At 44.7% G+C, this 23430-nt stretch overlaps 1 protein-coding gene across 1 annotated transcript in view; it reads right to left on the bottom strand.

Moving 5' to 3' along the window:
- Positions 1–307: 307 nt before the first annotated feature.
- Positions 308–23430, bottom strand: part of LOC139686399 (dual specificity protein phosphatase 4-like) — a 280627-nt gene continuing 257504 nt past the window's right edge. Inside the window, exon 4 of the mRNA XM_071583592.1 lies at positions 308–5012. Coding sequence (XP_071439693.1) covers positions 4492–5012 — 521 coding nt within the window. The 3' untranslated portion in view covers positions 308–4491. The remainder of the gene's footprint in view (positions 5013–23430) is intronic.

Here is a 23430-nt window from a genome sequence, read left to right as displayed (position 1 = left end):
ATATATATATATTGATTGATATGGCATTCATGGAATCCCTTTTACTCCTGTACACCTGAGCTCAACAGTGGGAATTACTTTGAACCATTTATAGTATTCATCGATGAGCAAACAAAATGCATCCATTATTTTTAAAGCGTTTTCTTAAACAGTAATAATAACAAATTTGTAGGCAATTATCTCTCATAAAGAATGTATATTAACATCAACAGAAACTATCCCCGACATCACAAATGTTATTTATTAGGAGTATACATAAGGCAACTATATTCATGGGTATGAAATATTACGAAATAAAAACAAATGATTCCTTATATAACACAGCCTTCCTTTTATTCAGAAAAAAATCATAATAGTATTAATATTACAACACTATATATATAGGACTAGACTTTGAATCACCAAATTCCTTTCTCCAGTGACACACTATAATACCAGCAGGCACAGGATGGCTGAAACTGGTGAAAATGGCCAATAAACATCTTTCTTATTTCATACAGATAATGGGCATTGAATTATCTGCAACCCATTCTTGCTCTCATTAACCAAAAGCGTTGTGCTTGTGTACTAAAGATATTATTAGCAGGTTATATACATGGTCGTAGGAACAGGAAAAGAAAATACATGACCTTCATATGATCATAGTCATACTGAAAACCAAAAACAGGACTAAACATTGCAACCTCTAACAGAAATCACTAAGTAAAAACAAGAGCATGACTTCCTGCCTCCTCTGGCTCATTAAACCCCTACTGTGATACATCAATCCATTTGAGAAAAAAAAAGAAAAAATATAATCAGCGAGAAGAGAAATTAATATAAATGATCAAGTAAATGGTATACACTTCTTATAAACATTTCTACATTAATAAACCATTTGTTAACTACTCATGTCCAAAAAACAAGAAAATTTTACAAGGTGCTGACAATATTTTTCAGTTACAATATGTGGCTCTTTTAAAGTTAAAAATAAATAAAAATTCCTTGAAATCATAAGATCCCTGCTCCATATTATAAGGGATCAATCACGAGAATAGAGTACTAAAGGGGACACAAAATAAATCCAGTAAATCTCATTTTCCACAAATCTATCCAATAGATATAAATAATAATTATCGGATACCTATGAAGTAACTCTTCCATTTGAAAACATGCAACCATTTTTTCTGATGGCTAAGGAATTAATTTTTCCCAACGTTTGGGATGCTCCATTTAATGTACATTCATGTACATGAAGCATCTATTCTCTCAAAGCAGTTTCCATTGAAACAAGCTGTTTTCATGTGAATGGAATGAAAAATGGCATGTAGAATTTTGAGGAGCTAGTGGGGGTGAAGGGAAACTGAAAGGGGAGACATTGCTCATGGTTTAGGCTACATGGAAAACCCAGATTTCAGCAACTGTTGCATCTTATGTGACAAGCACTGCTCCAAATGGAAGACATCAGTCAGAACCGGATTGCTATCAATCACCAAATCAATGTAGTTTAAAGGTTCCAAATGGATTCTCTAAATTCGGTAACCTTCTTTACAGGCACCAAACAAAGATTTGAAGACAGGGAGAAATGACACAGGACACAAAAACACCTACTGCAAATCAATGAATGCAATGAGTATATTGAAATCATCAATAATTCAGGGTCAGAGTTCCAATTCATTCCCTCTCTATGCTGTCTGATACTTTAATATTGTGTGCCTGTCCTCACATGTAGTTGATCTAAAGAGATTTGCAGTAATATGATCTTTTAAATGAGATTGATTGCCGCACCTCTGTTCAACAGCTACCTCACAGTTTCCGGCTGTTTTCTTAAAGTAATGTAGAGGCATGCAATTCCCATACAAACTCTGTCTAAAGACCAAGTCAAAAATTAGGCCGATGTAGACTAAACTGCATCCTGAATGCTATTTCTGTCATTGCCATGGTTATAAGGACAGCTGTGTCAAACTGTCCTTCGATACATTCTGGATTTGACCTTAAGCCATTGGCAAAATAATGAAGCATGCACTGAATTAGGGATATTGAAGAGTACATACAAGATTTCATTGACAGGTTTTGGCCAGCCATGGGCTGCAAGCCACCGTCAATCAATTCAGGTTTCACAATCTTCTATTTTAAACTCAAAAATATCACAATGTATTCAAGGGGTTATTGAAAGCATATCAAAATACTTTGCACTCAAAAATGTATATATGTAGTTCACAATATTCAGTGAAAAAGGTACTCAATGAATTATGAGGTAAAACAAGTTGAAGATGCCTCCGTATTTAGTGATATCTAGGACCGAATTAGTATTATTAGCCCTTTTGAGGTTCTCCGAATGCTCACAGAAGACTAACAAATTTATAATATGACCAAAGCATGCAATAAGCCATTTGCTTGTACACCTTGACCTTTTTACTCATTTTATAGGAAAGTGTCTTTAAAGAGTTTTCAAGCCAATGTGTTATCAAAAACACACACTACAAACAGAACACAACTCTCAACAGACATGCAAATAACCTTCTTTCAATCACTTCAACCAGTTTGATTCAAATTTCACAAAATGCCAATGAATGACTTTTTGATATGCATACGCCAACCTTCACAACAAGAATTTGAACATACTTGTAAACAGGATATGTCAGAAAGGCATTGGAATTTTTAAAAACCTGCCATGACTTCCCTAAACACTTAAAAGACCAGGAATTTCACACTCTTCCATTATTATCATCTAATACACCAATTTTCTGCTTTCATGACACACTAACATGAGACACTTCCAACAAGGTTAATTAAAGAGCCAGAAACAGTAAAACCATTTGCATCATGGTTCTATGCATATAAATACACATGAATGAGAAGGGCCTTTTCAGAGGACCTCAAGATATGTTTTCTGTCTGAAAGCATGCGCTCATTAAAAAAAAGCTTTTGGTTGACCTCAAAAAACTGTACACAATACAGAAAGATACAACCAAAAGTTTAAGAGCAGCACTGCTCTTATTTTGATATTACGGCCAAGAAAAGGCATCTCCCGCCCACCTCGTACTTTTCTGGATAGCTCATACAGATTAAATTTTTCATACACGACTTGCTCTACTATAAAATTTCATACAAATGTGCATTTTTAACCATGGCTGAGTTTAGAATTTTCAAAAAATGCATAAAATGGACAAAAAATAAAACCCTTATGACACTCACGGAGAAAAGACCACTAGCAAAACAGACAGTTGATTGTTATGTTTCCCTGGGTCCAACCTCCTCTATAGCAGAGAGACACTGTTCATTGAATGAAAGTTATAACAGCCAACCAATGGCATATTCATGGATAGCTGATGTGAATTGTTCATTGATGAAAGTCAAATTCATTCTGGAGTAGTGCTGATTTTTGAGCATCCAAAACAGGACACACATATACACAAAATCAATCACAGATGACATTTCTCCAATCTTTTCAAGGCTCCATGTAGAAGGTAAGATACCATGTGGGTTCACACTATGCACTTGAGAGGTGATGGTAAGTTTGTGGTAAGATACAAAAACAGAAGGTGAGATATTTAAAATTACAAACTTGTTCCTGAGAGCAAAATTTCCAAAAAAAAAACTGTTAACCCAGTCCTTCATCAGGTTTTAAAAACACAATGTCTTCTTCATGGACACATTCTCTCTCTCTCACGTCATGTAAACTCAAAATGAAAGAGTACTAACTCTTCAAAGTTCCATGTTGCCAGTCGCGACTTGAAAGTTCACACTTGAGTCTCTGCTACCAGTGCATTTATTCTCATTTGTGGATAAAATTCCATCAAATTAGCGAAAATAAAAGCTCCCATCAAATACCACTAATTCTGCGAGGTACTTCAGCTGCATATTTCTTCCATAGTTGCCAATTTTGAATTGCAAACAAAACAGCATACACAACCTCTCGTATCCATTTTCATTATATACCATGAGTTTACAATATTCTCTCATTCCTTCACAGCAAGAAAAGTCTAAAAAAAAAAGGTCTGCTGTTAGGAAATTTTTTTCAATATCCTCTCACCATACCTCAAACAATATTTCTGAAAATAAATTAAGGCACGATATTTTAGCTCAGGAAAAACAAAACTGCCCTCAGTTAATAATAATATTCCACGCTTCTAGGCAATGAAACTTTCTTCGAGAAGAAAAAAATAATAATAATATTGTTATGTACACCACCTTACAAGAACGGAAAAAACACGCACTAATTTGAAGGTGATCGTTCTCATATTGTCATTTTCTTAGAAAAAATAAAGCTTCCCACAGTAATCAAAGTCGTTAACGTCCTTATGCAATCCTGATGCATAATCGTGGATAAAAAGAGGACCTTAGTTTAAAAAAAAAAATTTGTGACGCGAGGAGGAAAAAAATACGATGTCTCTCTCACTTCTTGGTGCACACGCTTTCTTCATGAGTGCGGGGGGGTGACGACGACACAAAACTTCGGCGCTTCTTGCGCGGGGGGCGGGGCCGTTTCCGCCCCGGGCGGAGCCGCGATCATACGACACCGCACTCAATCGCCTCCTCATCCACGCTGGCCCCCGCCCACCGGGGGGGTTCTTCCCCCTGACTCGTAACCGTGGTCTCGTGATCGCTTCGCGGGGGGGCCGCCGCCAGACCGCCTTCTGCTGCCCAGCATTCGCCCATAGGCGCGGAGCCCTTGTCAGGGCTGTCGTCCGCCCTCGCCACCTCCAGCTCGGGCCCTTGGAGCTCCGACGTGACGGTGGGCTCCGCCACGACCACCACCACGGCCTCGGGTGCGGCGGCGTCGGGGATTTCGGGCGCCGACGGGGGGGAGGGTGCCTTGGGAAGGCTCAGTCCCTGCTCCAGCTCCAGTAACTGTCCCATGAAGTTGAAGTTGGGTGCGATAATGGGGCGGCGCCTCTTCACCCTTCGGTAAGCCTCAGCCATGGGCAAGAGGCGGTGGCGCATGAGGTAAGCGATGCAGATGGTCGGAGATCGCGAGACGCCGGCCTGACAATGGACCAGCACGCGACTCCCAGAAGCTCGGGCCTCGTCTGCAAATGAAGAAAAAGGAGACTTCGGTTAATAATCAGTGAATGTAAATAGGAATTACTGAGAGAAAACACTATTTAGTAATAGACGAGGAAATAATAAAATAAAGCATAAATCTTAAAGGAATGAAGGAATACAATTTTTTTTCAATGCTGGAATTTCTCTTTTTAAAAGTACATAACTGATCTTGAATGGTAATTTGGGGATCGAAGTTTAAAGCTTTGAAAGTTTAAATATTTGAAAAATGAACAGCCTAAAAAATTAATTTTATAATCTTGCACGAAAACCATACACGGGAAAAACTATTACTCAAACTCTACACGAGGTAAAAATTAATTTGCAAAAAAGTGATACCAATAAAACAATAGTGATAAGGCTAAAGTATTTTTTTAAAGTGGCAAACTATTTTGCAAATAGAAAATCTTCATTAAACATTTCACTTCACATATCAGGCAAATAATTGGGTGAGAATTAATGCTTTGCATCCCCATTATCATTATTGCACCGCAGGTGAGACTCAATCCGAGGTCTGGAATTTAAATTCCACTTCAGCGATGGAAATTTTTCTCTCCTGGAATCCTTGCACCTAGTTCGTTCATAAGGTCGTAGATCCCGTACGGAGATAACAAGCGACGTGCCCCACTATCGGGAGTAGGCACTGTGTGACAACAATTCTGATTCGCAAACAAATCCCCGCACAGCCTCACGATCGTGATCGCGGCATGTTCGACCTCAAAAATAAAAACAAAATGTACCGAACCAAGTGAGAAACCGCCATTAAGGTATTTACACTTTTTTCATTTCTTTCCATTTTGTCTGCTGGAACGTGCCGATATAAGAGTTCGATCAGACACAACAACCAAACAATCACGATCAACGAATCCGAAAAGAAATAGCTTAAATAAAAACAACCGAACGCCGAAAATTCAGGGCGATTTTTTCCAGGGGTGCAATGGGGAAGAAGAGTCGGGGGAAGGGTACGGGGGAATATTGTGGACATGAGGAGGAGGGGGGAATAGGGCCGAAAGCGGTGCTGGAAGGTGGGGTTGGAAACGACGGGGACTAGGGTGCGTGGGCGGGGGTGGCTCAGAGTTCGACGGAATTGGGTGTCTGGGAGAGAGGGATGACTGAGATGGAGGGACGAGATGGGGGAGGGATCCCGGGGGCGAGGGAGGAGGGAAAGGGGAAGTCGGGCCGGGGTTCGGGGAGGAAATTAGTGAAAACGGAATACCGAGGGGAGAAAGGAGGGTGGGTCAAAGGCAAAAGGGGAGGGCGGTTGCACGAGGAAGAGAAGCGTCGGCACGCAGCCGTTCCCATGACGACGGGCTTGCTCTCACCCTACCCCGATAATATCCTCCCCGCCCCACCCATCTCTCGATTCCCAGCCCCACAACCCCCTTCCACTGCCTCCCACCCTCCTCACGCTCGGCTGCCGTCACCGCCACCCTCCCCAAAACAATACAACCAGGCATACATACCCCCATACTTTCTCACATCCACCAACTAATTTCCCAACCCCACACCCCTTCCAGACCATACTCTATACCTCATCCGGAAATACCTTCGCACTCCCTAACACGCGAGAGGGCGAAAAAATACCGAAAGATATCGTGTGCTGTGAAGGAGGGTGGGATGGAGTTAGGGAGCAAGGTGGGGTGGAAATGAAACAAATCCGTGGGGGAAAATCATCCGAGGATGACTAAGCCTTCGAGTACGAATCATGCGCTTTCATAATATGCCTTCGCCGTCGTGGTGACAATGGAGGCCTTTATTTGCACGAGGCGGAGTATTTGGGTACATGGCGGAAGAATCGAGAAATACCCAACATACTCGCGCTTCACGGCTAGCAGAGATTGCGTTGAACTGGAATCGTTTAACCAGCATATTTTTTGCGATATTAATTAGCTATTATATTTCCTTGCTTTTGACAGAAAAAAGTTTGCATTCGTATCCACGCCCCATGGGCACGGCCAACCTCGGCGAGGAAATTATTACCGACATCAAAGCTTTGATATGATGAGGGAATGATACTCGGGTTATTTTTACTGCGGGCATTAAGTTTCAGCGGGCATTTATTTACTCAAATCAGGGAAGGCATAGGAGTGGGAAGGAAAAATTTAACTTCCACTGTCCATTATCGCGGGATTGCGAGCACTTTTTTTGGCACCGGACTGGAAAAAGAAAAGCACGCACTTGATCCATTCGTGATTATTCGATAACGAGTAAAAAGGGGCACATAACGAAAAAAGGATGAGGTTGAAATATATTTCCATCATTCGGGCGGCCGAGAAGATCCACGGCTTCCATCGCACCGAGATTTGACGAGACCATCGGCAAGTGATTAATCGACGATCGATCTCCGCGTGACTCCCCGGAAACTTTTTGTTATTCACTCAATGGCGCCATCACGCGAGGTTCCCTTTGCGTGCCATTGTTTCTTCTCTCCACGACCCTCACCACATCCCCACTCACACAGCATGGCCATTTCGATATCCCCCTCACCTTCCATTTCTCCCTCTCTCTCTCTCTCACACACACATGCGCCCCCCTCTCCATTCCATGTAAACCAGACGCCGGCGCACGGACCCTGGGGGGAGCCAATTACAACTCACGGCATCGTCCGTGCACCGTGGCGGGTTCATTGGCCTTCTAAGGGGGGGCGGCGGGCAGCGGAAGGGAGCATGCGCCTTCCGCGAAAAAACAAAAGAGGAACAGTAATATTGAAAAACCAACAAAACTGGGAGAGAGAAATACGGACGTGCAGGCTAGACTCTCCTCGGGAGCGTGTACGACTACCGCAGCGGCGAATGAAAACGAAACAAAAAAATAATAAAAGACTGCTAACGATCGCACGGTATTGGTGAGCAACGGGGTTTGAAGAGAATTGTGAGGAGGTCGGGATGGAATGGGGAACACGGGGGCACTAACTGTACAACTACGGAAGGAGAGAGACATGGAGGGTGGCTGTCCCGCAACGAGTCGATTGCAGGACTCGGGAGAGGAGGCTGCGGCTAGCTGTCGCTTTCGAGTGGCCGAATGGCACGGGCAACCAACGCGTAGCCATCAGCGATCATCAGCCTGGTTATTAAAGAGCACCTTCCGGCACACGCTCCGCGACCTCAGGCTCTCTGGCGGGCGAATGGGTGCGGATCTCGGCCGGATGTGAAGGGCGCTGGAGACCAGTGATCAAGAGATTGCGGACGTCGTTATGCCTGCGTACGTTCGGAAATGACCGCTCGCTTGTTTTCTTCCCTGAAACGAGTACTTATTCATACCTTTAAAGGGCGAGGCCCGGATTGCTTCGCCATTTCACCCGGATCGAATGCACAAGAGGTATGGGAACGCGGCGTTGACGGGGCTGGAAGCTCAGAAAGCTTGGGAGCCGTAGGAAAATATGATCCTCACCAGGCGGAAATCGATTTCCCGGTTGGAAAAAGGTATTTTTACGACCCTTAAGTAGGAAATTCAGGACCGCCGAAACACGGCCCCCTGTGAAAATATTTCCCCCACCACCGTCTTCCAAGCCAGCAATAGTTTATAGTCGATTGTAATAGAATAGTATTGATACCCTCCTGGATCGGAGTGCCTGGTATGCATGCACCTTCCATCGACCCCTCTCATCGGCCCGACTGGAAGGAACGTCCTTTTTACGAGATGGATTTTCGAGAGCTCAAAAGAATTGCGGTAACATCGAACCTCATAACGTGCAACAGAGTAAACATACTGAACTACATTTTACGGAGAGATCTTAAGTTCAGGGTCAGAATTTGCTGTCAATCCACCATTATCGAGAAGATAATGTCTTGCGTACGTTTTAGTAAGTAAAATGTTTTTAAAATCCCCGCTTAGGGGTATTATAAAAATAACTCGAACCGAAAATCCTCGATAAAAAACTACTACACCAATGATACACTGTGATGATAATGATTTCCCTCCTCTATCGCAAAATCGTCCACGAGAGCTTGAATCCGAACAACAACAAAAATCGAAAGGATATCACACGTCATACACTGACGGAATACGGGAGTGTGTGTCACTTCGTGAAAAAACCTCCTCTTTGAATGAAGGACCTTTTTACGGCTCATATACCTATGTGCTCGTGATTGAAAGTCTGATCTAAACCGCACTTAGGTAACAATTAAGTGGTATGGGAAGAATGGCTTGCGTAAGATTTACGGCTGAGAACGTAGAATAAAAAAAACTTAATAGCCGAAAGCGCTTAAGTTAGACTTGTAAAAAAACATACGGAGGCCATCAAGCGCAGTTATATCTGGAATGGAGGGATTGAGGGGGGTGGGAGGAGAGTGAAGAGAGATGGATGAAAATGTGGAGAGAGGGGATCGGGAGAAGAGGGGGAGGCGTAGTAAAATTTGGTTGGGGGAAGGGGGAGAGAGAATAGGGTGGCGTGGAAGTACAGGCTTATACTCGAAAGGGAGGGGACGACGTTCGGGGGGGGGGATGAGAACGAGAAAGGTAGCGGGTGCTGGCTGAAGGGGGAATGGATTGAAGGGCTGGGAAGTCGACACACACAACAGGGGGGAGCAATGTGGGAAGCTGGTGAGTCATGGAATGGTGAAGGAATTCCTATGCGCAGGAGTGTCCTGTCGGGACGTTTTCAGAGTACGGGGGACGAGGGGGGAGGGTGTTTCTGAGGGGTTGCGTGGGTGTGCACGGTCGTGGACCAGGGAAGCTGTTTCCCTCTCCCCTCTTCTCTCTCAAAACTCTAAGGGGGGACTTGTATTTTGGGCGTGGGCGGCCTAAGGGTTTGAAGGGGGCCGTGGGGGATCCGAGATAGGCAGGGGAGGAGAGAGCGGATACGTCGAGGGGATGTGAGAGGTGGGTGGGTGGGGGTCGGGGAGGAGGAAGTGAGGGGGAAAGAGCACGGGGGTGGTGCGTAGTAAACGGGACGAGAGGGAAGTGGTAACTAACAGCACGAGGACTTCCATACCCTGAGCAACATCAGGAAAAGGGAGGTGGAAATCGTTCTAGGGAAATGACATTTGAGCAAACACCAGATATTCTGATCAGAAACGCAATTAACCGGAATTATATTTAAACAATACATAATTTGTCTACGTAGCTAGCTGGAACGCAAATTTACCATACCGGAACACAACTGCTAAGGATTTTGGGACGAGAAGAAAAAAATCTCCGTCATTGATTGCGTCGCTTGGTCATTCTTTCGCTGGTGTTTTTTAGAAAGTAGAAATATGATCATATTTCATTGCACCTCTGGTGATGAAAATATGGGAACCAAGTCATGTGTCATTTTCAATCTCAACATAGTGATTAGATTAACGTAACAACCCTACTAGTGAGTGACGATCGTGTGAAGACCGAATCGCGGGGTGAAATCCAGATCACCAAGACCCCTAATTCTTATAAGGGTTCTTGTACTTAAGCAAGATTTAAAGCAATAGAGAGAGAGAGAGAAGATAGGGTGAGGGACGAGATAAGAAGTGAAGAGGATAGAAGGAAGGGAGGTGGCGAGCGAGTGCTCCTCGGGATCGGGGCGACGAAAGAGATGCAGGAGAGATCTGAGTAGGCGACGGATCGGAGCCAATGATGCTGGGAACGGAGAGGAGGGGGGGAGGGGACTTTTTCTCATGGAAGAAGAAACAGAACCCGGCAAGGGGAGAAGGAAGTAAGCACGACGGTGGGAAAGGGGATATAGGTATGTCACCGCGAGAGAAAAATATACCTCGACGCCTGGGCAGAAAATGCGGTCTCACCATTGCAATGCCTTACAAGGACGCCTGCGACAATGGAACCTATGGGCTGCGTCACGAAGTCGCATGCGCACTTCCCCACCGGCTGAAAGGCCACTATGAAAATTGGGATGAATGCCCCCGAGTAAACCTCTCATTACATTAGCTGTTATTATTATTATATATCATATCGCGACAAATGAATTATTTAAGGGCGGATTTCACCAAAGTATTTTATCCCAAACGAATTCCTTGAGTAACAAAATAAAGCCAATAGCGTCTTATTAAGTACCAGTTTAAGTATGTCTAGCGTATAGCGAGCTTCATGGCATTGATGGGTCCAAAACTGAAGAGTGAGAGATGGGTTAGGCGACGTAGGAAATGGCCATTTCCCTGGACAGGAAAGCAAGTCTACATCAGCAGAACACCCGCTGTAAATATGATAAATCCAAGGGTAGATATGAGATGTACATCCGGCTGTCGGCGGTGCTCTCCTCTTCGTCCAAATAACTTGTAACAAACACACCTTCCGACAGAGATAACGTGAAAATTGAGTTAAATATAAATCGCACGACTGAGAAAAAAGAAAGCTCACTTCGGGCCTAGCTGTGTGAAGCATTAAACTGCCACGGTTATAAATACCCCATTCTTCCTGAAACTGCACTCATCCAAAACTGGGTCCCTTATCTTCTCCGCCTCGGGAGAGTAAGAAGTATATGCACAGGACTACACACATCCCCACCCAATGATTTCATATCTCCTCTCTCTTTTTGGTCGTTTGCATGAGTCACTCATGTGCTTCCCACACCCGCACTAGCCAACTGTTAAGATGAGGGAGCTTTTATCTGCTTTGTGGGAGACGATGCCTGTCAAACGACGGTACCAAAAGTGGGGAGCATTCCAAATAAAAAAAATACGGCGCTGTAGTCGTTCTTTGAAAGGGCACTCGAAGCCAATATCTTCCTCAAACAAGACTCCTTAAGTTTATTTTAGTAAGAGACAGGGGGAACATTTCTGGATCTCGAAAAGATTTCTTAAAATGCAAGCGAACAAACTCCCCGCTGATATAATAAGAGATCCCCTGGTCATAATCTAGTCAATAAGCATTAATTGAATCTCTTTTCTAAAATACCTCCAATTCCAAAACTATTCATAAACCAACCTGAGGATGAAAAGAAGAACAAAAAAGTTTTGACCCCTCCTTAATTTATATTCTAAATACGGCGATAGAAATTATAAACGTGTCTTAAATAATTTATCTGGCGATACTTAAATAATTTAACTTATTATTATGGCTCCTAGGAGTGAGACGAGACCAACATTAATTTCGAAAGTTTCCCGGGTCTACGGAAGTTTCTATCTTTTACACGTGATCGAGGCGTGCTGATTCCTGACAACAGATCGTGCAAATGTGAAACTTTTTACACAAATCACGGAAACATCCATTCTCCGACGCCACGCGAGTTCCTTTACCTCGCAATCCTAAGTCAAAATACCGATGCAACCAGATATCCCGTTCCCTAAGTCCCTTCCGCATTAGGTCTCGATTCCCCTCATGTTCTGAGCCCACGGAGTGAGACGTCCCCTTAAAGTTTCCCGGAGACCCCCCGCCGATAGGTCTTAATTTCCTGAATCTTAGACTGTCAATGTTTCTACCATTCCGAAGACTTCAACTTTTCTCACTCCTTGTTGAAATTCCGAAGATATAAGTCTGAATCGGATATCACAGTCACGAGACATGATAATTTTCGATTCCCTTTATAGAATAGGTTACCCAAAAGGTTAATTTCCGAAGAAACACAACATAAGAGAGAGAGAGAGCAACAGAGAAGAAAAGACTTCAACGCCTGCACGGGCGACCCAGGAAATCCGTCAGTAAACCAACTCCAACTGCGTTCTCACAGGCAACCCGTGTTCTGCGAGTCACACGGGATCCTTGAAAAAACTTCATATATCCCTCTCTCCGCATAATCTCCCTCCCCACTTCCACCGATCTACCCCTCCTCCCTCCCTCCACTCATCATCAATTGAGCTCATTCAGAGGAAACGATCCTCTCCCGGCGAGTGACGACTACGAGACCGGCAAAAGAAACGCCAACGCACTCCGGCGGGGGCCACTTGGGTTGTCAACCATCCCCCCCCCACGGTTCTATGGAAACCTGATGCACTGCTTCCATTATTTTTTCCAATTCACCGCAGCCTCCATTTCTCATTCCGCATGCAGCATAGATCGTAACTTTTCCGGCTCCACCGCGGACTATGCGCTGGGAAGGAATAGCGCTACTGAATGCTGCAGAAGGGTACTTGGGATGTTGAAGGCAATATCGCTTCAGCGGCGATCACGGCTCGACGGAAAAAGTTACGATAAGAATACTCTTACGGCGGACGCTGGCGTTCTGAAAGAGCGAGAGGCTAAACGTGTGCGATTTCAAGATTGCCCCGTGAAATAATTTCAAATGCCTTTAAAGATTAACTCCAGATAACTTGAGCGTATTTCCAAGCGGAACAGAAGTTTTAGATCTTGAGTTCTTCAAAGGAATGTGTATTCCTTGCACATGCGTTCCACCACTTAACTCCTTTGTTCGTAAATCGATAATGTAAGATTGCAGGCTGAATAGTAATGCGGAGAAACCAAGGAGCACATTATCTGACAGAAGTTCCGACAGTATTTCTACCAGTTAAAATGATAAAATGCAACAGTCACATAATCGGAAGAATAATAGAATGATAAATAATATTACTCCTTGACGAAAAATGAACCAGCCCTGTAGACAACCTATCCCCCTTAATAACTAAGGTTTCTAACAGAATTTGTCACCAATCGATATACTATATATATTACGCGTCTGCCCTCTACAATATAGAAGACACTGTGGATTTATCCATTGCTTGTGGTTATTTACCAGACTGAGGGATGGACTGTGTCCGCTGACGATTTCGAGCACATTAACATGGAATACTGCATCAACTGCACGATTGACACCATATTTTCACGGGGTCAGCGGTGGCGTGAGAAATAAAAGCCGAATATTAGGCGAAATCAGTGGTTCCCTTGCATTCTGAAATGGCACCCAGTACTACTAAGGGGGAAAACGGCCTTTTAAAAAAGAAGGAAAGACGCAGAAAAAAATGAAAATGGTGATCCAACGGAAAAGAAGGGCAAAAAAATTCCCTCTTTCTCTCTATATCACGCAATCTCTTCACTATCCCCCTCGACTTCGAAGGAATGAGAGCCGGCGAGCAAGCGGCTTTATCTCCGGGCGTTCATTCACACACAACTTCCTGCCTTGTGGAACCCTCGGGCGGGACCCCGTACAGCGTAAAAGGGAAGCTAGATAGAGAGAGAGTGCATGGTTGAAATGTGGAGAGGGGGATGTGTGCGGGGTGAAGGAAATGGAATTTCGCTCCACCGTCAACAGAGCGCGCGCAATGATTTACCTCCCATTGAAGTCGACAGAAAGAGAGCCATCCACTACGTGAACATCATTCAACAACCCCTCGGGAGGCAGGTTCCTAGTCCGTCCGCAAGACACTGTTTCGGATGCAGAGCGGCGCAACCATCGGAATGCGAAGGACGATGAAAGCATGTCAAGACGGACAGACACCTAATTCGCGTCGGTGCACCCGCATCCTCGGCCAACCCCTCGAAACAGTTGGGATTGCTTAGAGGTAAGAGAGGGGGGTTGTGTTTTCTTGAAGCTGGCCAGTATTAAATCCAAAGTCAGGAAGTTCACGCAGGAATTTCTGGTAGAAATTATATGGCAAGAACGGAGGGACGGAAGACGAGTTAGCGGGAAAATGCGTAGGGCGAGAAAACAAAGCTGTTAATGACTGAATGGACAACAATGGTTTTCAACGACATACGAAAAAAATCCCTTAGAAAGCACTGAGGAAAGCAATATTTCACTACTATATTTTATTTTATTTATTAAACCCTTTTATTCTTTTTATTTTTTGTAACTGATATTTTTTTAAAAGTCCAGGCAACTTCCGAGTTGAGATAAATTATGTTCGCTAAACATTTCGACATGCTATATAATGACACAATGAAGAAACCTGCGTCCAAAAGTATCCTAGCGGCAATAACGCATTTGCTACCATCCCCTCGGACAAGGACGAATTCCAACTCTCTCGATTGTATCGACAAAAATTTTTTTTCACGTTTTTAAGATCACGAGTTGCTACACACACGCGTCTCCTCCCCCTCTTCCTCCCTTACCCGGTTTCCGTTTATAATACACCCCATGCTCACACTCCACCCCCGCAACCTTCCAACACCCTTCCTGTCTCCCCCTCACCCACCCCCTACCCTATTTCCTTCCCTACACCGGCCTCTTTTAGTGCGTGCCCTCCCTCCTCATCCTTCTCTACCCCCAAAAATCTCTCCCCACCCCCTGTTCGCCCTCATTCTGACCCCCTCCCCACCCATACACACCCGCAAGCACACACAAACGCATTCACACGCAGCTGCTCTCCCCTCCACAATGCCGCGAGCGATGAGTCACCGCCATCCTCCAAAACCGACTTCCCTCTTCCACACCTCCTCTTCACATAACCGCCGACACACACACACACACACACACAAGAACGGACTGACAGAGGAGCCAGCGGAACGAACGACGGGCACAGACAGAACACAACTCAAAATCTTCCTTTTCGGAGGAGGAGGGCGGGCTCACCCCAGGCACAAATACATTCGGGCAGACAGACAGACAGACACCTCTCTCTCTCTCTCCTCCCCGTCTGTTAGCCTTTAACGCTCTTCTCTCTCCTTCCGCGGGCACACACACAGACGCATCTGTTTTCTCTCCCGCCCCCCGCCCCGCTCACCATTACATTATCTCCACCAGACGGCCCTCGGGAGGATGGACTGAAGCAGGATCCCCGATGCGGAAGGGAAGCGGCTGGAAGGAGATGAGGGAAGAAGACTACCTCCCGATGGAATGGAGGGAAATGCGGGCCAGAAGGGGATGAAAGGGGGCGGAGGCGTGAAAGCCGGGCGATATCGTTCGACTAGCAGAGATCAAGGAGGAGCAGCAAGCGGGGAGGAAATTCAACGCAGCACGGAGATGGAGAGAAGGATTGAGAGCTGTGTGTATTCAGGTGGAATTGAGATGATACCCATGATTCCCCGCGAAAATTAACCGTTTGTGGTGACGGGGAAAACCGGAAACAGCACACGAAACGCGCAGGAAAATAAGTCTGTTTGCGTGTTTGTGTGTATATGTGCATATGAGTATGCATGTGAGTATGTATATACATACATATATAGACATATATATATATATATATATATATATATATATACACACACACACACACACATATATATATATATATATGTATGTGTGTACAATATATATATATATATACATTACATATATAATAGATATACGTACATCGTAATTATGGGATATTAGAAACGAAGATTCAGGGAACCTCCAAATCTAAGGGATTTAATCAATGGCGATAACCGTGATATGAATCAGAATTGAGAAATTCCTTTGTGACAAAGGGGCAAAAATATTACATTCAAAATTCCACTGATTTCTAAGACGCGATACGAGCGAAAACGATAAGCTGGCACAATCGAAACTCTCAGAATGGGAACACGGAGTACCTTTCTGATGGTTCAAACGAAATATTTGCACGACAAATTGAAACTTCTATGGCTCATATCTTTGATTTAGTCCGCAGAAAAAAAACGCTAACTCGCAAAAGAAAGTGAAGCGATGACATTCCAAATATGTTTTTCTACGCAACGCAGGGCGGCAAAGTGAGAAATTTTCTAGGAATGATTCATGGAAAATGATGAAAAAGTGAGATGGAGCCAAAATCTTAAAAAGATGCGAGAAGAGGTAAAAGCAGCCAGAAGATTAGGCGGTCACCAAAATACCAAAACACCCGTGTAAACTAATGGGGACAGCCTATTTCCTTCAGAGAAAGCGGTGAGAATTATTTCCCAATAAATAGCAGTCTGCGTGGTTACGGGTCAGACGACGGGGGATGCCAACGAGAGAGAAAAAAAAGCTAGATCTACCAGACACCTAAAAACGATGAAGTGACTCACCACCCAGAAGCATCCCATCAATTTACGTCTTAAATGCGGCAAAACGCATCGAAATGACCACGAAACGACCGACGGAAAGAGAGGAAAAAGTCGAAAGGCGGAAGGAAAGATCAAAGAAGCTCTATTTCTTCCACCCCCAGCTCAGCCTTTGGGCACACGTTGCGTAGCTTCTTGGATTATATCCTATTCTCACTCTTCTCTCTCAGGCTGCAATTCTTTTCTTTCAGGGGACAGACTCAAGATCGAGCAACGCAGGAGGTGGGGATAAGACTCGAGCGTTGGGGGTGGGGAGGGGTGGGAAGGGGGAGGGAAAGAGGAACAGATAAAGCTTCAGAAGTCATTTTCTAGCTCAGAGAGAGGGGGAGCTGAGGGAAACCAAATAACGGAATGACTCAACCGTACAGGTCTAAAAGGAGACGGGAATGGGGAACCACGATCGGCTGTTTGCACGAATGGTATGGGGGAAGGAGAGGGAGCGAGGCCACGGAAGACGTTGGTGGTGGCGGCGACGGTGGTGGTATGGGCCGACGATAAGAAACGGAACTTCTTTTATTTTCGATATCCTTGAGAGTCTCTACTTATGAAAAAAGCTCCTTGGTTACGGACGAGGCTAAGGGAAAGCGGTCCGATATCATTAACAGCGGGGGAACGGTGCAGAAATAAGTAAACGGACTTATCTATGCGGGCTAATTAAGCAGAAAGCGGGCAGACACGTGACTGCTCCACGGAGTAGGCTTAATTTTTCTTTTTTTTAACGAAGATAACAATCTGATTCGATGTCCACGAACCCCACCTTCCATTCTGGTTTCCCGGAAGCAATCTTTCGGAATAAAATCACACAACACTCTTTCCCCTCTCTCAGAGCACAATAAATTCTCTATGTAGAATGTGATTATTTTTTAATGGTTACGGAGAAGGATTGCTAATTCTGAACCGATGTTTTCTTCGGTCATTTCCGTGAGGGTGGCAAATGCATGATAACCCGTCGCGGGTGATGTCCGGGTTGCACACCGGAAGGATAAAAAAAATAATAGGAGAAAAACGGACGGTGGAATATCAGCGACCGCACCATGGGAGGGGGAGATTAACTTGGAAAACTTACACAAGGAGTAGGTAAACTTCACCCATAAGCCTGATTCAAATATTTCGAGTCACCTCGAGACCTAATTTGGGATAAAACCAACGGTAAATGTTGTCCATCGAAAGCTTTACCTCGCAGTAATATACACCACAGTGATATCGACATATAACCCGGTTCGACGATACCGAACACATAGGTACCTTATCAACGCCCCCCTTCGGCAAGACCGCAACACATCGAGTAGGATCGGGAGGATAAAAAAAACGACATGAATGGGTAACGAAAAACGGGTAGACGAACGAAGAGACAAGGAAACCTAGAATGATCCTCCTTTGATTTCACGAGGGAGCGCAACGCCCGAATACCAGCAGGAAACGCGTAGTTCACTCATTAACCCAAATCGGGCACGAAAAGGCGGCGGCGGTGGGATGGTGGTGGTTCGAAAACACGAAAGCAGGAAGTTTCCCTTTTGTCTCCGCTCCACTCGCTCATTTTCTTATGTATTTTTTTCCCATTGGGAGAGGACGCGAATCGGGTCCATCGGCCGCCGGCGTTTGACGGGAAAAATCCGCAGGCGAACAAAACACGAATGCGAAGCGAACCAAACTGGAGCGAGACGGTGGCGGAAGCGACGCGACGCATCCTAGACAAAACACAAATACGTCCGGGACACAATAATAAAAGGCGAGGCCGTTCCTTTCGAGGGTGTAGGAATAAAAAAAATCTCGAGAGAGAGATAGTGGGAGAGAGACGGGTTGTGGTGGGGTTGAGGACGGAAACTAAGGCGTGCACGCATTGCACAAAAAAATTAAACTCTTGAATCGAAGGGAAGAAAACCTCAGCGGGATGATGACAGGGAAACTTCCCTTCAAATTTCAACACCACGAGTATCTTCCTGAACACACGTGAATGCCTCCTCGCGGGTCCACAAAGAGTACAGGCAAGGAAGAGGTTGGATAACGAGTAGAAAGTAGAGGAAGTGAACCCTGGGAGAAAACTCCCCATCAATTCCTTTGACTCTTTCCGGTCCATTCATAGAATACCTCGGGGACTTCCTCCCGAGGTCCTCAGTTTGGCCGGAGAAAAGGAAGGGAGGAAGGAACCAGACGGACTCTCTTCCCGTAGCCATTTGTGCCAGAGGTCGAGAGAAACAAAATTTTAGTCCTCAATAACTCGAACTTTCTCCCTTCAGACGAACATGCATTTTTGCTCGTCTATGAACACATGCGATACGATACAAAAATTATGAATTAGACACTCTTAATTTGCTCTTAACGCTGTCGAAAAACGAAAATGAAGAGTGAAAACAATTTTTCAGCATCTAAAGGTCCGCCTTAAGGTTGCTTTAGACATGGCTCGAGTTTAACTATTATCACAAAGACGAGGAGGAAATCAGGTTAGCAAATTCATATGCTTGATGGTTAAAACGATATCTCTTGAGCCACCTGATAGACTCACCAACATTCCAAGGGTGCGAGCATCATCCATTAGCACCAATTTAAATAGATGCAGGAGTTGCAAAACATTTAGGGGTGTTTCCGAAATCTTATAACAATAACAAATATGAGCCATCAAAATAAAAAACAATACAGATTGACCAAATTCGTCGTGTTTTAACGTAGAGAAATAGGTTGAGGGTGATTTGAAACACACATGATTAACAGGAACAATGAAATCTAATTTATCAACCACATTAAAAAAAAAGATAAGTGCCACGCAGGCTTCCACTCAAACTCCTTTCCATCTTGAAGTACCACCACTGAGCAGTGAGATGCCGGTGAACTTACGGCGGAAAAAATGAAAAAGTTACTTCGTTAGAAGGTTCGGTTGAAAAAAAGGCATGCGCTGCTCGGCGGAAACACTCAAATCCACCCACTCGTCCAAACACTGAAACGTGCATGCTCTGAAAAACTGAAGAAGAGGTGTGCCACTAACAGACTAAGACGCAAAAACCATAATGGGAGCCCGATGGGAACGTGCACGGGAACGGGAGGAAGCCTGGGGTGAGCGAAGGGGGGTAGGGAGAGGCTTTGGGGACCGCAGACACGCGGGGCGGGATGGAAGGAAGAAGGTATTTGGCAAGAAGAGATGAATGGGACGGAGGGAGGATACGGAAGAGGGAAGGGGCGGGGGTTGGAAGGTTGAAAAGGAAGGGCGGGGGGAGGGGCAGGCAGCATTTATAAGGGGGCGGAGTCACGCTGCCTCGCGGTGAAGGCTTGAGTGAATAGCAAGGGTGTGTGCCCGGGAGAGGAAGAGGGTAAGGGAGGGGGAAATTCGACGAGAGGGTTTTGTGTTCTTGAAGGAAGAATCGGGACGCTGAAAAGGGGCCATTCTTGGTCTTCCAAGGCAGGATGGGGATATGTTTAAAAGAAGCACACGATAAGAAAAAGGAAGAGACAATCCCGGTAAGGGTATTGTGCCGAGCTTTTTCGGTAGGGGGGGTATTTTTTTCAGCCTACCGTGAGAACCAGGTGAGAATTGAAGACATAATCTGTGCAGGGAACTACGAGCACGGTAGGGCTGCGAAGGAATAAAAATCAAGAGCTTCCACAAAACCACGGAAAATACGTATTGGAACAAAAATTAGGCCTAAAGAACTAATACCCAAGTAAAAAAGCTGATGGCTATTTCGCGAGACGATCGAAAATCTGAAAGGAAGAATCACAAAAAAATGACAACACATGTCATGAGGTAGAATAAATCTATCATTGAAATACAATCCAGTGAAATACAAGACTCTGCTAAAGCTGGTTGATAATGTAAAAAAAATGTTTTCATTGAAAGACCTAAAGATGAAGAAAATCTAGCGTACAAATGATGACAAAAAACATTTTTTAGCTGGGATAACGGATTAAAAATACCTAAAAAGAAAATTCCCATATGTCATCACTTATTTCTCGGAAGGCAAGTCCAAAATTCTCCAGGCTGAGGAACAATCAAGAAAGGAATTCGTTTTTAGAGGCAGTCGACAGTCTAAGGAGATCCGTCCGCGGAGATATTTGAAGGTACTGAGGGATTCCTTTGTGCGCGACTCCCCTTCCTCAAATCAGTGCTTAATCGGCATAATCCTCCAACGGAGAAATACAAAATAAAAGGCAGAGAGAGGGATATTGGAACTCTTTTAAGACCGCGACTTTCTGAAAACTTTCGTAACGTCGTCAGCGCCACGGGAAGAGGCGATTTCCTTGATTCGTGTTCTCGGCGGGCGAACGGGAAACAATGAGCGGAGTCACGAAACGAGGACACCACGACTCTCATATCTCTCTCCCTCTCTTTCACACACACACCCCGAAGGGATACAAGGGGTGGAGAAGGAAGTCGGCAAACAGGGATGGGGGGAGAAAGGGGCGGTATCTTTCGATGTGGAAAAAAACAAAGGAGGAAGGAACGTTCGCTGGGGCACGACGAAGCCGAGGCGCCGCAGGAAATTGCGAGACGGGAAGAAAATTAAATTTTCAAGATTCTGCGACACACCAGCGCCTCCCTCCGTCGATCACGTTTCCCCGAGAGAGAAAAAAACGATTCGCGGGGAATATCTCAAAAACTCCACTTTCCCGCGAGACGGCCTCGGGAAAATTCGAACGACACGGCTTTGTAGACGGTGCTCCTATAATTTTCAAAATCAACCCTCGACAAAGTGTATGCATTCAAACCGATCAAACGAGGCACATTAAAATAAATAGTCTCCCCAAGAGGAGAGGCTGCCCCAGGAATGGCGTCCACCGAGGATTGCTAGTCATCCAGCGAATGCGATATGAATTTTTTCAGATGAATAAACATGAATGGAATTCGCCGCTTATAATGCGGCCGGGTGATTTGTTTTTTGCAGAAATTCTGAGAGCGAAGGAAGAACAATAATTCAGAAAGAAACTAAAAGCCGAAAAGATAAAGAGCCTCGTGCAATTAAGTGTGACGACAATAAATACTGAAATTCCAGAAAAGTTTTTCACCTGATGACACATCAAAAATATAAGAAATCGAAACTCCACCCGAAAACGAGTATAGTCAAATCTCTCACGAGCTTTATTACAAACAAGCAGATCCTTTATGCATTCACGCAATGAGTGTGTTTTGACTGCAATATCATTCTAAACAAGCTCAAGAAGAAATGACAAACTAGATATGCTCACAGCCGAGACTATCATCTTCATCGATATTTTTAAATGAAAATGTGAGTAAATGATGCACAATGTTTCGTAAAAATAGCCCTATGATCGGAACATTACTCATACGCGTAGGTGCATCACGACCAAGCACGCGAATCAGCCCAGAAAGGCCAGCAATCTCTGTGGGGAAGCAGTTCGGAACCTACGTGGGCTGGTATGAGCGTCGCCGGGGAGAGAGGACGCGTTGCCCAACGACAACAACACGACGCAACAATGCCCCGCCATTCATTCCCTTTTGGCGCGAACTCTCAGGGTGGCATATGGCGGGAAAGTAAAGGTGCGCTTGCAGGGACGGCGTCGCGGGCGAGCGTGCCGCCGGCAGACCCGCCGGGTGAGTCATTGATCACGCCGAATGGTTCCCGAAATATTTCACCCGGCTACCTCCCCTTCCATGACTGACTCCGCTTAAGGGCAAGTAAAAGGGGTCGCTCATCGTCCCCCGGGTGGGAGACGAGCCTCGCCCGCCGAGTTTATTATTCGAACGCAAAATTCGAAGCCGCGGAGTTTATTATTCGAACACAAAATATGTAATCACCAATTGCACGCAACTTACGCGCAGCGAAGGAATGGGAGAGTGCGTATGGTTACCAACTAATGCAACATAGAAATTCTGTACGGTGGTCAACTCTTTACCATTTCGGGATTCCTTTCCATTTCCATAAGACCGTTACCACATGTTACCTGTAGAATAAATTCTCTGGATTTGAGCTTTTTTGTCACTCTGACGAGAGTTCAATTTCATTGCGATGATGAACAATACGATTAGCATAAAAAACAACATAATCCGCGGAAGTGAACACACACGTTAGTGGATAGGAAATATTTCAATGAATACACTAAAAAGGGATACATTTAAACAAATACTATTTTTTGGGAAGCCACGTTTTATTTTCTGATTCGGGAAGAAAAGCTAATCACCATGAAGGGACGGCGAACTGCAGACCATTAACTTACCAGTATGAAATTATAACAAAGCTCCACGTTATAAAAACGGATGAAACTTTCAACGTTGGCTTTCGTCTAACGGAAACATGACTCGAAATGACATTAACGTTTCAATGTTGCTCGCGGGAAAAATGTTCAAAATAAAAAAAAACTATTCCAATCATAAATTTTCTGTCCGTGGGTTACAGTATTCAAAGAGCATGCTTTCATTCTTCAATCCCAATGGATACGAGGCTGCATCACCGAGAGAAGTGATCGAATTATGTTCGAGCGGAGAAAAAGGGAAGTTGAGAAATAAGGTGATAGGGTCATGAAGGTCGGGATGGAAGTGGGGAGAGGGGGGATAGGATTTTCAACGAGGGGGACCACAGAAAAAGGGGGAACGCAAGACAGGATGAAGCCAAAGGAAATTTCCGGTGTTATCCGGAAGCTTTTTGACGTCAGCACGCA

Source organism: Hetaerina americana, unplaced genomic scaffold (genome assembly GCF_022747635.1).
Source record: "Hetaerina americana unplaced genomic scaffold, ioHetAmer1.1.p SCAF_14, whole genome shotgun sequence".
Classification (NCBI taxonomy): domain Eukaryota; kingdom Metazoa; phylum Arthropoda; class Insecta; order Odonata; family Calopterygidae; genus Hetaerina; species Hetaerina americana.
The sequence above is the reverse complement of the archived record's forward strand: the minus strand, read 5'-3'. Positions and strand labels throughout refer to the sequence as shown.